General features: G+C 37.3%; 1 protein-coding gene across 2 annotated transcripts in view; it reads right to left on the reverse strand.

Moving 5' to 3' along the window:
* Positions 1-9,599: 9,599 nt before the first annotated feature.
* The window catches only part of DCN (decorin), a 38,875-nt gene continuing 32,300 nt past the window's right edge, over positions 9,600-16,174 (reverse strand). Inside the window, exons 7-8 of one of the 2 annotated variants that reach the window (XM_038154442.1) lie at positions 12,196-12,334; positions 9,600-11,115 (exon numbers count right to left, since the gene is read on the reverse strand). In XM_038154442.1, the coding sequence (XP_038010370.1) occupies positions 10,921-11,115; positions 12,196-12,334 (334 nt within the window). In that variant the 3' untranslated portion in view covers positions 9,600-10,920. The remainder of the gene's footprint in view (positions 11,116-12,195; positions 12,335-16,174) is intronic. The other variant, XM_038154441.1, reaches the window with a different exon arrangement.

Genomic DNA, 16,174 nt, shown 5'->3' on the forward strand with positions numbered 1-16,174 from the left:
AAATTGTGCCCTTGGAGCTCCAGTCCAGGAAATAAACAGTCTCCTAAGTAACAGCCTCACTTTGTGTAAACTGTCTGAATAGTATTCCCCAACAATTTTCTCCACAGTCTTCTCTTAGCTGTGTATTCAGCAGAATATCTGCAATGAAATGTCACAAAAATAGAGCCAATCAAAATGGGATGTACAAGACTGGAAGCAGTCATGACCCACAGGTATTTTCCATTTGCTTACCAACTCTAAAAATCACAATAGTAAAAAAGCTAAAATAAGCAATTCTCTGAAAGGTCAAATAAAAACTTACAAGGCAGTTCTCTGATGCCATTAGACCATCACCTGAGGCCTCACTGATCAGTTTTCTTTTTTTCGGTCCAGCAAAGCTTTTCATATATAACCGTATCAGTTTTATACATTGGAAAGGAGAGAAACTGTTTGAGACAGTGTCATTTTGTGTCACAGGTGTTCATAAACTTGTTTTGAATGGACACAAACGTGCTTAAGGTCTAAGTTGATCTCCATCCAACTCAAGAATGGCCCAGCTGCACTTTTTCCCTCATCCTGCAATATTTTAAGGAGAATACAGCATTTCCCTATTAATCTAGTTCACCTCCCATAGATTTCAGACTTTTACTTAGACTAACTCTTTTTTCTTCATCTTGTATTTTTTTTTTGGACTTCAGCAAGCACCTAGTTATTGTATTTGGATAATTCAGCATCTGTATATTTTAATAAATGTGTGTCTGTTTGTTAAATTGTAAACTGAATTGGACCAAAAACTGGAATCAACGTCTGGCCCTTTAGCTTCCCAGTAGACATTTTAATGCTTCCATAATATTTTAATTTTTTATATATATAATATGCAAATACATAAATACATTATGCTACGAAACAGAACAGCATTTTGAAAGATGCTGCATATTTGGAATAGTGATAGAAAGCTAACTCAGAGGGAATGCCTTCCTTCTCTCTTCTCTACTGGGTTGCAATGGCTTCTGGGTTGTGGAAAGTAAAGTACTGCAGTCAAACACTGTAACTCTTCCCAAGTCTCAGTCAGATTAGAATGCCATATTATCAGCTGTTCAAAGATATAAAAAACCCAGAGATAAACTGCCATGAAGGATTGCAGAAAGCATTACAGATGACTAAGAGAAAGTAAGGAAAGCATTCAGGTAACAGGCAGGTTGACAGCATTTTCAATATTTCTGTAGATAAATGAAAAATATTAACACTACAAAACCAATTTTTATAAGTTGTATAAAAGGAAAATTATGACTTCTCTCTTTTTTAGGCTTTACCTACACTAGTAAATCACATAATGTCCCTGACAATGGCAAGTTATACAGTATTAGTGTATCAGAGTGGGTTTTTTCATGATTCCAACCTGAACTAAACAATTCCTAGCCAGAGTTTGGGACTTATCACTCTCAACAGAGAGCTTAAATTAAGCCACTGTGTTTCATGAGGCAAGAAAGCCTTACAACAGAGATGAGACTAAGTCATGTTCCAGGCTTTCAAAATGGCATGATTTCACTTAATAACATAAATGTAGCTTTAGACTACTTTAGACTAAAATATTATAGCCTAAGCCATCAATAGGAAAGTAAACATTCAGGTCCTAAGGTTTGCTGATATGCCCTGATCCACAATTTGAATTTTATTAGATTATAATTTAATGATTTCCATCATTTTCTCAGTGTGTGTTTGCATGTGTGTACTTGTATTTATATACACTTTTGCCTTACACTGAGGTTCTGAAGAAGATACTATGGACTATTTTTAATTTTCATAGGAGAAACAAATATGCTTGAGAAACAAGATCTGATTCCAAGATTTAGCAGAGGAATAATATTTAAGTGGAAAAGCTGGTTTCACATAGAACTGCTGACACAAACTTAGCTACAGCAGTACTGGTGAGCAACACTATAATTTAGATTTTCTTACCTCATAGACAGCATCTAGATAGACACAGGTTATATGACTGAGTAGTCATTGACACATATCACACCACAGTTGTGGTATGGCAAACCCATTGCTCCTATTCAATTTCATGAAAATAGAATGAGACCTAGGATCACATATTTATAATAACTTCATTCATAAAGGGAAGGGTTTTACACTGTGTTTTACCAGTTAAATCTTTGCCTTTATTATGGACCTTTTTACACAATAATAATTTAATAACCCTGAGAACCATCAGATATGTGTTGTCTCGGCATGGTTATTTTACCAGGGGGCCTACATGAGGGCTGCTCTTTCAAGCAAGTAGGAAATAGATGTGCAGGTGATGGCCCTCAACATTTCTATTCAAAGCTTGTTGAAAGGAAGAAGCTGTTTGCTTTACCAATTAGCAGAAAATCCTTCTGAAAGCCACTGCTAATGACTTGTCACATACATCAAAACATTTTTAGAGAAGCACCTTCCAAGGATTTGGAGAACAGGGTTTAGGTTCCTAATTAACTCAGATGATGTAGATTTTACTCCAGCCTCATCAACATTCTCCAGCCACAATGCCTCCACCTATTGTCCACCAGCTGTATTCCAGCTGAATCCCAGTCCTAGCTCTGTTCTAGGCATGCTGTTCCTAGTTTTGTATCTGGCATTATATTATTGAGTTGCAATCTGAGCTTGATCTTAAGCCTGCCCTCTCAGTAGGCGCCTGTTGCTGGATGGCTGCCCACCATGGTTACAGTCACCCAAACAGCTTTGCTGAGCTTCATGGGGTGCTGTGGCCCTGTTACCTCAATCCTGAGACTGCTGCCCTGCCTTGTGTGACTTCTGGCTCCCAGCTTGCCTTCTCCTGCACAGCTGCTCTCTCCTGCTGAAACCCAGCTGTAAGCTCAGGGAAAATATAGAGTTTAAATGTAGCTCTTGGACAATGAGTGGTAGAAATCTAGGTAGACAGAGGCTGTGGAAGAGATAGTCATGGCAGCAAGAGCCCACTGGTGTATTCAGGGCCCTGATATTGTATTTGGAATCACAGAATGGTTTGGTTTAGAGGGGACCTTTAGAGATCATGTAGTCCAAACTCCTTCCATGAGGCCAGTTTGCCCAAAACCCAATCCCACCTGGCCTTGAATGTTGCCAGTGAGGAGACAGCCACAGGTTCTCTGAGCAATCTGTTCCAATGTTTCACCGGCTTTAATTTAAAGAAAATCTTTTTCATGTCCAACCTAATTCTACCATCTTTCAGCTTAAAATCATTGCACATTATCCTGTCACTACAGGCCGTGGTAAAAAGCCTCTGTCTTTCTTATAAGCCTTCTTTATATAGTGAACGGCTGCAGTAATATCACTCCTTAGTCTTTTTTTCCCCCAGAACAATTCCAACTCTCTCAGAGTTTCTTTGCAGCAGAGGTGCCCCAGCACTCTGACCCTTCTTGTGGCTCTCCTCTAATCTCAATTCATCAGCTCTTTCCTGTGCCGAGGACCCCAGCACTGTATGCACAACTGCAGGTAGGTTGTTCAGGAACGTGGAGAAGAGGAGCAGAATCAGCTCCCTGGATTCCCTGATGGCCACGCTGCTTTTCATGCAGCACAGGATATGTTTTGCTTTCTAGGCCACAAGTGCACATTGCTGGTTCCTATCCAATTATTTGTCCACCAGCATCCCAAAATCCTTCTTTGCAGGACTGGTCTCAGACTATTCATCACCCAGACTGCACCAATGCTGGGATTGCTTTGATCCTCATGAGGTTCACATGTGTTCATGTACTACGTGCTCTCATACCAGCCCAGAAGCTGTCCATCAGGTAACCAAGGGGCTAGAAAGCTCTTTTATCTCAACTTCCTCACTTGAAAGGTGAGGGAGGGCAGAGCTGGGCTAGAGGCATCCTCAGCTTCCTCCTCTGTAGGACAGAGCTTTGGTAAATGTCTTCTTCAATTTACATTAATGCTATTTCTTTCCCAGCTCTGCAGAATAAGCTAAAATCCTTGTGCTGTTGCATTTTTTTCATAGTGTGAGACCATTTCCACTGTCTAGGGTGTAGGAAACATGTTAGAATCCTGTGTGTCAGAATTCTAACAAGGCAGTTCAAAGGGAATATTGCCACTTCATTGTAATTTAGTCCGTTGACAGCAGTAAAGAGCTAATATATTTAAGTTTTTCCATAACAATCCAATTATCTCTATCTGTTAAAGAGCAATTCTTACAGTCTTCTCTATCTCTCTGTAATCTACACATGCAGAGGCTTCCATGTATAAAAAAGATTGGCGTGTCTTTAAAGAATTTGGTGCTGAAAATGAGCAGCAAAGGATAGAAATCTAAAATATAGCCAAAAGGCTAATCTTTTTGCTTCATTTTCTTGATGGCATGATGGAATATTAAGTCACTGTAGGTTTGGGATCTCTCAATCACTCTCTGTTGGCCAACACTTCAAAGTCAGTGCTTTGTTTCAAGAATTCATTGCAATTCATCCATGTTTTCGTTCCATTATAGAATGATGTGTATGGACAAACCTCTGAAGGTTTATTCTCAGAAGGGAATATGAAATGCTTTTGAAGCATTTCAATTGTCCAAAGTTTCTAGCATAGGCAAGCAGTAGTTAGAATTATTCTGTCTTTCATGTTGAGATTATTTTATGCATCTTGAAATTTCCTTTTTTTCTGCACTCTGGAATTTGGTTTATTCTCTACAAGCTTTTGATTCCTGCAAAGATTCAATACCTTGAAATTAAAAGATTAAGGGATTCAGCATCAGAATGCTACATGATTAGCTTTAATTGGTTCTGAGTTTTTCCTGTTGAAAGAGCTTTCTAACATGTGCTTAGTAGCAGACACATGGTCCCTATTTTCCATGACTTTAGGGATTTGAGCACTTTCAAAAATTGCTCTGTAGAGCAGGACTAGCCCAATTAATCTCAATTAAAGTCTTCATCTGGAAACAATAATGTAACTTGTATAAACTTGTAGTTTCAAAAATAGCAACAAAATTCTTAAAGCTTTTTTATTCAAATATAATATATGCTTTAATACACTAGCTGAAAATGAATAAAAGGCGTAAGTATGATTTATCACAAAACATTTCAATGCTGGTTAGACAATAACATAAAGAGTTGGAAAAATTAAAAATTTTGCTTGATTTCATGTTAAATATGAATGTAAAAAGTTTCATAAATTGTAATCATTTGTACAGAATCACAATTGGAAGGGACCTTGGGAGTTGCCAAGGCAACTTAGAGCAGGTTGCACAGGAACTTGTCTAGGTAGATTTTGAATGTGTCCAGAGAGGGAAACCCTACCACCTCACCGGGTCACCAGTTCCAGTGTTCTGCCACCCTCAGTGTAAAGAAGTTTTTCCTCATGTTAAAAGGAAACTTCTGCTGGTTTAATTTTTGGCCACTGCTCCTCTCCCTGTCACTGGGGATGACTGAAAATAGTCTGGCACCATCCTTTTGACACCCACCTTTGAGATATTTTCAGGTGTTGGTGAGATCCCCTCTGAGTCTTCTCCTCTCCAGACTAAACAGGCCCAGGACCCCCCGTTTCTCCTTATAAGAGGGATGCTCCAGTCCCTTAATCACCTTTGTAGCCCACCACTGGACCTTCTCCAGTAGGTCCTTTTCTTTCTTGTCCTGAGAAGCCCAGAACTGTACACAGAACCAGGACTGGCCTCACCAGGCCTGAGCAGAGGGGCAGGATCATCTCCCTCAGCCTGCTGGTCACAGTCTTCCCAATGCACCCCAGGATATCACTGACCCTCCTGGCCACAAGGGTGCTGCTCATGGTCAGCTTGTCACCCACCAGGACTCCCAGGCCCATCCCTGCAGAGCTGTTCTCTAGCAGGTCAGCCCCTAGTCTGTGCTGGCACTTTGAGCTATTCCTCCCCATATCCAGGACCCTGGATTTGCCCTTGTTGAGTCTCATTGGTTTCTCTCTGCCCAATTCTCCAGTCTATCAAGGTCTCACTGACTGGCAGCTGAGCAGCCAACAACCCCCCCTCCCCTGTTTTGTATCATCAGTGAAATTTCTGAGGGCACCTTCTATCTTTTCATCCAGGGAATACCCAGAATAAAGCAGTACATATTCTACTGTCCATTCTGCCAAAAGCTAGGACCAACATAATCTATGAATTATTATTTGTGCATCTAAACAAAATATAATGCCATTTATGACTAGAAATCATAATTTTCAAGTATTCACCTTCTCTCCTTCTGAGAGTGAGCCAAAGGAACTACCTGGGACATTTTCTGGCATGAAAAATTCCTGGTTTGAGGTGTTTTGGCCAGTTCGGGATTTTTTTGTTTTAAAACAGCTTTTTGTATTTAAAGAGTTGATGTCTGGTTTTGGTTTTTTGTTTTGTTTTTTTTTTTTTTTTTTTTTTCTTTTTTGTTGTTTTTGGTTTTGTTTACCTTTAAAACTGATGCCCATCTGTATTTTTTCAGCTCCTCTGAGTGAAACTATTAGAGCTATTTGTGTGGGTAAGTGTTGGCAGATGCAAGGCCTACAATTATTGCTGCTTTTCAAAAGCTTCTTCACTGTGTTTGATGCTGCAGAAATACATGTGGATATAGAAACAAAACCATCACTGCTTCTTATCACACTGTTATAATTTTGGTATTAGTTTTCTGCTATAGTCTAAAAAGATGTGTGAAATATATAAATAAATATATACTTAGAACAATAAAATTTCTCATAGTTTTTTTCCCCCATTCTTTCTCCTGCAGATTTAAGTCCAATTCCAGCAGGCAGTAACAGGGCATTAACATTCTTCTGGTCTGTTGACTTAAGACACCCACATAGAGGTAATCTCCAAAGCTTTCAAGCAGCATAATGTACACACTGAGAAGGAAAACTGCCTGACAAAGCAGTTATGAAGAAACCACTTCTTTAAAACGCAGAAAGGAAAGTGTGGTGTTTAACAGGCAGGGTAAACAGCCTTCGGTAGTGCCTGTATCCAGACTGATCCTCTTATGCACTTATGGCACAGTAACAGCCCTGAACTTCCAGAGCAGGAAGCAGGGCAGGAGGCCAAAGGCTGGTTTGTGTCACTTAAAATGCAGCCATTGATGAGTCTAGCTGTTTGAGTGTTTGTGTTGAGTGTAATCCAAACAGCTAAACAGCTTTTGTGCCTTTTCAGGACATCCACAGAAACTTTGTTCTTTTGCAGATGGAGCTGCTGGAGCATTGTTAAGATAATATTTTATACTAAAAATTATCAACTATTTTTAATTTCACAATTTCATTTTGAAGATGAGGCAGTTAATATTGAACCTCTGTCTCACAGCCCATATTTCCCCTTCAGTGCTCTGCAAATTTTCACTAACATGTCTCTTTAATTTATTTTCCTTTTTCCTGAATGAACTACTTTCAGCTAAATTAGGGCAACTCCTCAGAAAAAAAACCAACCAGAAAACACAGATGTAGGCAAGTCTTCGAAGCAAAACTGACTTCAGAGCAATGTGTGCATACAGAGAGAATGAGCAAAAACCCATCCTTGTTCAAAGCGAACATATTTGATTGTGAGCATACAAAAAGATTGATTGTGGGTGTACAAAAAGACTATTGATTTCACAGATCTTCACCTTTGACTTAATAAAAAGAGAAAACCAAAACAACAGAGTCTGTGAATTCGAGAACCCTCTTCTCATAAAGCTTCAGAAACCTTTTACCCTCTGATTTTCTCTAGTTAACAGTAACTTTGTTACTGTCCCTCAGTGACACTAGATGGCACTTCAGAGTAGTGGTGGGAACAGAAAGTCTGTAATCTTTTTTAATTGTTTTGCATATGATATTAGAAATACATTAAGTTCATGCTTGCTTTGAGCAGACACAATTTTTCAGCTTTTTCCTATTTTTTAGACATGACTGAGTGTGAGGTAGAAAATGTTCTCTGCTTTCAAAAATAGCTAACATAAGCAGAAATAGATTATAACAAAGAAGTTCACTAGCAGCTCAAAAAAACCCCAAAAAACAAACAAAAAAACCCCACCCAACCCCCCATACCCCCCCCCAAAAAGCCCCCAAAACCAAATTATGGGCCAAAGACCTTGTGCTTAGATAATTTTAGAAACAGTTTGTGGAAGCCATTGAAAAAATGTATGGTCTTGGAAATGAGAGCAACACACTGATGCCAAGGATTTAAGAGTTGGTCCTTTCCTGGAAATGAAATTAGATTTAGTGTCATTTATACATCAGCAATTGAGTATATGATAACTGTCCATAACCTGGCGCACTGTAGGAGAAACCAGACTAAAGATGGCCACACCCTTGTTGGCAGTAAGGGATAAGATGCTTTAGACTACACCAGAAAACAAGGGTATTAATTATTCTTTATGTGCTTTGAGTCCAACAGTTGTGACCATTTACTGTCTTCATAGTTTACGAAGAAGTTGAGGATGCACTGCAGGGCCCAAAGGCTTTCTACTTTATTTCTCGTATTTCTTTCTACCCAATTGTTTATAGATTGTTTGTGTTTGTTCTTTATTTTTTTCCTTTTTTCTTTCCTTGTTTTGTTTTTAAGTGGAAGAACCATCTGTTCTTTATTTATATGAAAAGCAGTTTTAAAAGTATTGAGCTTCCCGCTGCTTTGAAGTCTCTGCAGAGGTTGTGCATGGATAGAATCCCATCAGTCAAATATTGGTGTGGCTGCACAACTTATGGAAAACCAACAGTGTGTTTACCTTTCAAATTTGTCATGATCTTGCTTAGGTTTCTTGTTACAGGATTTGCTTATTTGTTTCATTGGGAAAGACTGGGAATCAGGAAAGTCCTGCTATCTTCGCAGCCTTTGGTTGTTAGAAGAGAATGGATTTTGTGAGAAATAACTGATGCTTTAGCAGCAAGCAGCAAGCTTGATTTGGGACATGTCATGGGTATTACAGAGGAGGACCAGACTCAGATATTTTCTTCTGGACTTGTTGAAGTTTGTTCTAATTTGAAAGAAAAGCCTTAGTATGTGAGATGCTAAAACTATGGATGGAGAAATGCAGAGTTTGTGCATATGTTTACATGATGCTTTATGTAATTGTTATGATTTTTTGTGTCAATCTCTTTCTGTAACTATGTAAATACAAACTCTATGGAGTTTTTTTTTTTTTCAGGCTAAGACAATGCCTTTGTTCTCTCTTGAAATGCCAGTGCTTAGTTTTCTGCATGAAGTGTCTGTCTGCACAATAGTCGATATCCAACCAAGAACCAAAGAAAAAAAAAAAAAAACATAACTGATGATTTTTCTGGAGTGTTTTCCCTCCTGTGACAGAAAGATATCATACTGTTTGTTTTATTTATAAATAACTCTCTGAAAATGTGAAATCCAGAAGAAAAACAGATAGAAGGAGGAGAAATCATTGGCTACTATATGAAGAAGATAGCTCAGAAGAGTGCAAACATGCTTTTTCTGTGTAGTGGTTGTAGTGAGTCATAATTGTTTCCAATTATTTACTACTGAATAAATGGCAGCTATAAAAAGACTATATTTGTTTGCTCCTGAAAAAATATCTACGAGAGTTAGGCATGAAAAAGTTCCTTGAAGCAAAAGAATTTCACACAACTTATTCTTACTTTAGCTATCACCATGCCAAAGATGTTCAATTTTCAAGACTTATTTAAAGTTCTGACACACTTATGTTATTCTATCAAAAAGAAGAAAGACAAACACTTTGGAGTTTGCCTGTATTACATTATTCTTTAATATAAATGACATATAAGTTTTACAAATTAGAGAGATTGACTTTGGAGTATTAAGAGTCTGCAGAAGATTCTTTTCAGGTGATGTTTTTATTGAGTATATATTTAGCTTTGAAGATTGACAGTAGATATGTGCAGCCTACCTTTGATGTGCTTGCTACCCGCTGGTGTGGGTTGAAGAATCCCAATTTACAGAGGGCTCCAAATCACTCTAAATAGATACATCTACAAATGATGTCCCAACAATGTCCACAATAGCAGTTTTTTCACTTTATATATTTCTATAATTATGGTTTTGCTTCTATAGTCTAAATTCCACAAATTTGTCAGACAGAGGAGCCTGCATATCTCTACTTCACAATTAATTCCTTTTTTTTTTTGAAAACCAAAACCAGTAAAGGATGCTGATAAATGTACAATGAAGAACAAGTGAAAAGTAAACTGCTATGGTTTTTTGTTTAGATAAATACATGGATTGATAACAATTACTAAACCCTTATACCATACTCTGCAAGGCAGTACAGTCATCAAAACTGCCCTTGTGACTAAGGTGAGAAGGATTTGCTCTAGAGAATTTAGTCATCGAGCTCCAGATACAGGTTACAAGTTTTTTACTGCAGACTACTCAATATTTTATTCATTAGGATGATGTTAGGCTAATTCTGAATAGCATTGCTCTAGAAGAATGGCAAACTTTAAAGAACTATGTGTACAATACAAATTTATTTTATTTTTTTCAAAAATAATGACATTAGCAACAACTTTATTTGCCTCTGCTAAATAGATACATTCAGAATTATCTTATAGTGGATATTTTTAAACCTCCAGGGCTTGAAATAAATTTAAAGGAGGTAACTCTTACCTTCTCAAGTCTCAAGATGATTTGAGAGTCTTTTTTCCCCTCTGCTATTTTTCTCTTTGTGTGGCTATAAAAATAACCTCAATCGCTGTCTTTTTTTTTTCTTTTAATAAATCATAACTTGACAAATATTTACTCCGAATTTCATATACAGTGGAATCTGAAAACTGTAGCATTCAGCAAACTGAAAAATGCCACAGAAAGCATGCTGGAAAAGAAGGCTGAAATAAGTCAGTTTAAAGCACAGTGGGCAATTCTTATTGATGGTATGCTCGCTCTTGTACATCTGTAATGACTCATTTATTCTACATCAATGGATCATCTCCACTTTAAAGTGAAGTTTCTGGCATTTGGCGTTAATTGTTAGCAATGGTTTTTTGAACAGGCCGATAAGGACAGACACTTTAGCTGGAACACAACCGAACCCCATCTTTAGACATCTATTTGTAATTTCCAATCTGTACTGCGGAGCGTTCATGGATACACCGGAAAGCAGAGGGCTGGATTTCCCAGTACTGCACGGGGTTGCTGAAGAGGCTCACACCAGAATAGCTGGCCTTTTTGGTGTTGTAGCCAAGAGGACAGAAGTCGTTGATACCAATGGAAGCAATTTTGTTGTTATGAAGATAGACCACCTGAAAACCATACAAGTACTGAGGTGAGGAAATTGAGCTATCATGGCAAACAAGAGGAATTATTTCATATTAAATGCTTCATATGCGTTTTTGGCAAATATGTCTTCTTTCCAAACACATCTTTGACTCTGTTTACCTTTTGAAATACCTAGCATACACCCAATTGACATAATTTCTATAGAAAGTGCACAAAATGTACAAGGCAATCTAATAATGTTACTGTCAGCTGGTGGTACTGCAACCAAAAGTGGAGCCAAAGATGTGAAATTATGAGTACAGCACTGTGGCTCCAGAGCATGCGCTGCATACCGAGATGGTATTTGATGCTAATTGGTTTCTCTCCAGCTCTAATATTTTCATTCTCATGAGTGCAGCTATACAGGACTCAGAGCCAAAGTAACCACTAATGACAATTTAAAGTAGCTGATGAATATTATTTTGCTCCAGATTTACCACTTCTGGAGAATTTTTCCAAGCAACATGCAGAGGGTAATTTACATTTGGGAGTCTTCATTCTTTGGGAGCGTTCTTTCCTGTAAAATCTTAGTCTGGGTGAAGACAGATTTAAATTGCTCCCAAGAGGCAATATTTCTAGATATCCGGCCAAAAGGACCTCAAAAATACTAGTGATGTAAAATGCCTATTTTGTCTATTTGCCCTCCTGATGGCAATTTTTTGTGAGATAAGAAAGGAAAGTTTATTGGGAAAGGTTGCAAAACGTAACTTAGTAGAAATGAAACAAAAAAAAATCAACAGAAGAAATTATCTTATAAATTATTTTTTGAGTCAAGAGGAAACCTAAGTACAAAAATAATCCCATCTTTTTTTGTGGCCCTTCAGACATACAAAGACAATGAATCTTCACCTCCAGATCTATACACTTCCATAACCATTTCCACAAAAAAATTTGAATAAGAGTCTTCCTGTTGTATTCAACATTTCCTTCATAATTCAAGTGTTTATGAAGCCTGCATCAAGTTAAAAATACTGTGCACATTTCTGTTCAAGGCTGAATAAACACACAAATACCAGTAGGAATCTTTCAACTATTGCTCTCTGAGACAGTATGGTAAACTTTACCTGTATGTATTTGTGATCACCCAGTCCACTGGGTACTCTAACAAGTTCATTGTTGTTCAAGTGGAGCTCCCTCAGATGAGGTACATTGTTAAGAGAGCCATTCTCAACTGAAGAAATACTGTTGAAACTGAGACCCAGTCTGAAAAAGTAAAAAAAAAAAAAAAAAACCAAACAAAAAAAGTGTTAAACTTGCCCACATAATTATCTATCGGGTTGATTGCTTCTCTACACTGCGCAGTTGCAGAGCAGACCTGGCTAATTTTAAGACTTGTATGTTTGTATGTTAGCTTGGTAGAGCTAGGTTAAATAAAAAAATATACATAAGTTTGACATGTGATGCAAAAAATCACAGTTGTCATTGTATCATTCAACTTGTGCTTACAATACTGTATCCTGTGATGAGCTCTATGACTAATCCTGGTGTAGACACCCCACTGAGCACATCCATAGGCACCAATTTTTCTTTAGAAGCTGAAACACTGAAAAAGTGATACTTGTAACTTTAGGAGCACTGTCTGAAGCTTTTTATCAAACTACATAACTCATGTTCCCAGAATGGTTAAGCTTAAAACTCCACCACATCCTTCTAAGATAGTTAAGTAGTTCGAGCCGTGTTCCATGCTAGAAACAGAAGCTCTGTCATGCTTCATGATTCCTTTAGTAGGACACAAAGTGGGACTTAAACATTTCTCCCAAGTTCCAATCCAGAGTTTTCATCACAAAATCATCCTTTCTGCTTTACACATCCACATACTAGGTTTATAGCACAATTTAAGTTCAATTTGGACAAGCTGTTTCTATCTGTGTTTTTCTGTGTTGATAGAATTTTGGTTTGCAATTATTAATCTACAGAAATTTTTCAAGAGACTGCCATAATTTACAGTACTCTGTGTTGCAGTAAGGAAACCAGTGACAATACTTCAGGAGTTGTCATCATCAGGTGTATTGTAATTATAGAAAATTATTTCTATAAAGGCTAAACTTAGCTCATCTATTTTACTCTGGTTTTCTTAAAGTATTTTTTTTTTTAATATTAAGGCAGAAAATGCTCTGAGACTTCTTAATAGCTTAGTCAATAAGATAATTATTACAGGTAATAAGAAACCTCATGTTAAAATAATTTGCTATGGAAGAGTACTTTTAAAGAAAGCTTTCTTCACAGTTATCTAATAACCTGTAATTCTTTGTGGCTTGTAGAAGTTTCAGAAGTCAGGGCCTGAAACTAAAACAAAATCACAGGACTGAAAATCCGTGCTTGATCTTTATGGCTGAGAGGTTTCCTAGTATTAATTAGTATTACATATAATGCAAATAGTCTTATCCTACTAATTTGAATACGGCAATGCTATCAAACTATTGAATGACAAAGGAGACTTTAATGAGAGCTCCCACTTACATCAACATGAATTTACTTCACTTAGAAATCAATCCACAGTGTCCCATCTCCTGGCTAGAATTTGATAATGAAGAATTTTCATTAAAAGTTATTAGAATGAACTTTCTCTTGAATAGGGTATACCAAGATTTAGGAAAGCTTAGGGAATTGGATCCTACATAGAAATTCAGTCTGAAGTTCTACAGAATGCTTGCAATGAACTTCAGTGATGGGTACTCATAGTGAATGTCTTTGAAAAGATTGGAAAAAAAAACTCCATGTTTTGTCAGAGGGCTGTAAATTCTTGTTTGACACATATTTAAATATGTGCTCTCTACATATGCAGATGTGTCTACAAGCAGATGTGTCAAACCTGGGAGACCAGTACTAAGAAAACCAGTTCTGACTCTCATATTAGTCTATTGAAGAAAAATGGTCCCTTTGCACAGTCTTTTAGGGAAAGAAAGAAATTACAGGAGTCTGTGGTGAAGTGGACCTAAATCCCAGAAGGAATGAAATTATATGTATTTACATCTCCTCTAAATGTCTTACAAAAACTCTCAGTCACTTGGGGCTATGCTTACAGATGAAGTAAGTCAATATTATTGTGCAAACCAGAGAGTGATTTGGAAAGAATATGGTCTCCATTGCCCTTCCCATAGGAAAAGAAAGGAAGAATTTGAAAAATCATTCTTGCTTCATACATTTGATATATTACTTCCTTTTTCATTAGTGAATAAGTAACATTTTCCCAGCGTTTCAGTAAATCTCATCCAAGTGTTCTAAATCATTGAAGAGCAACATCAAAAACATATCTCAAAATTGAAGAAACTCTCAAATAGTTTTTCACCTTTTTCTCCAACATCCCTGCTGAATCATTTCCACTATGTTTTTGAAAGAAACTTCATGATGCTCAACACCATTATTATCATTATGGTTTTAGCATTAGGGTTGGAAAAGACCTCTGAGATCACCAAGTCCAAACGTCAATGCAACCCCACCACATTCACCCCTAAGCCATGTCCCCAGGTGCCACGTCCACATGCCTTTTGAACATTTCCAGGGAAGCCGATTCTACCACTTCCCTGGGCAGCCTGTTGAAGTGCCTGACTACCCTTTCATTAAATAAATTTTTCCTAATATCTAATCTAAAACTCCCTTTGTTTGGTTCAATTTTCACTGAATGGAGCTAGACCATTTCAGTAAGTTTTATTAGAATACAGACGTTGGTAATACCAGATGTGTAGTAATGTGAATGTCCTCTTGGAACTCATTCCTGCATGTAATCAGCAAAGTCTTGGTTGGGTTTACTTTCAGAAGATTATTGGTTTTTCACTGAATCACTCAATGAAGGCTTTTGAAAGACTTAGAAGTAATTTTACGAGGGAAACAAGCAAACAGAAAGGACATATATTGCACATGTACTAGAATGCAAGAAAACTCAAAAGAGAATGAACAACAGACATACACCAAGCTCTTGCATGAAACATTTTACAGCTTAAAACTCCTTAACACAGCCAGAAAAATTACTTGTTTCTCAAAGTTTATCTGTGCTTTAGGGCAGCTATTAGACTGTCAAGCTTGAGTAAGCATGAACAAGGTTGTCTGACCCTGTCCTAATCTCTCTGAAAACTTAGACAAGTAAATAAAAGCTGGGGGGTTTTATGGTGGGCTGGGGCTCTTACACAGCTCCCTTCTTTCCTTATCTGTCTGTTTTGTTTTGCGCAATGTGCTCCTTGTTCTCCAATCTTTGTTCTTTCTTACTTCTCACCTTTGCAAAAGAACATCTCTGACTATGCTTAGGTTACCTGCTTAAGCACAGGGCAGAGAGTGCTTTAAAACATGGAGCCTGCTCTGAGCAGCTCCACATTTCCACATTTCCATGATCAACAGAGTATCTTGTTGTTCCATACAGTACACACAATAGAAGCAGCCCAAGCTTAGATATTTTTAAGACTCCATTGACATTTGCTGTTTAAAACTTTATGTCTCAAGGCAAACTTCCAACAATGTTGTCCATGTAATGCTGCCTCTGGTGTTTTCCAAGTGTGAATGAGAAAAACAGAAAGACAGTGTCATCTGCAGGACAGCTCACATGTCCCACAATCCCCACCTCCAGTAATGTAAATTACTCTCTACCTGAGTAGTTATCATCTTGTTTTGGTTTTGGAAGTTTTCTTCATAATTTCTCCAAAGCATGTTATAATCTATTCTAAACCTCTGTAACAAAAAATAACTGCTCCATAGTTCTCTAATCCATAGTTATAGTGTTTTTATTTTTTCATTAAAATCTAGGACAGATTTTTTTTTTTTTGAGTCTGTGATAAAATGTTAACATAAAACATAAGATGAAATGTCCTAATTTATAAGATCTGGAAATCTGTTCTAAGCTTTAGATCTTGGAATTTTCAAATTCCAAATAAGTATTAGGTTACTATATACTTCATTGAGCTGCTGTCCAAGCAACTATAAATAGTTGTAAACTGAACTCCTGTTACTCAGTAATCTTTCACTGATTTCTGTTTTCTACCCTCATTATGACAAGCAGAATGATGAAGATGAAAATCTATTAATCCAGTAATTTGGTTAAAAGTCTGATTATCA

The sequence above is a fragment of the Motacilla alba genome, chromosome 1A (genome assembly GCF_015832195.1).
Source record: "Motacilla alba alba isolate MOTALB_02 chromosome 1A, Motacilla_alba_V1.0_pri, whole genome shotgun sequence".
In the NCBI taxonomy this organism is placed as follows: domain Eukaryota; kingdom Metazoa; phylum Chordata; class Aves; order Passeriformes; family Motacillidae; genus Motacilla; species Motacilla alba.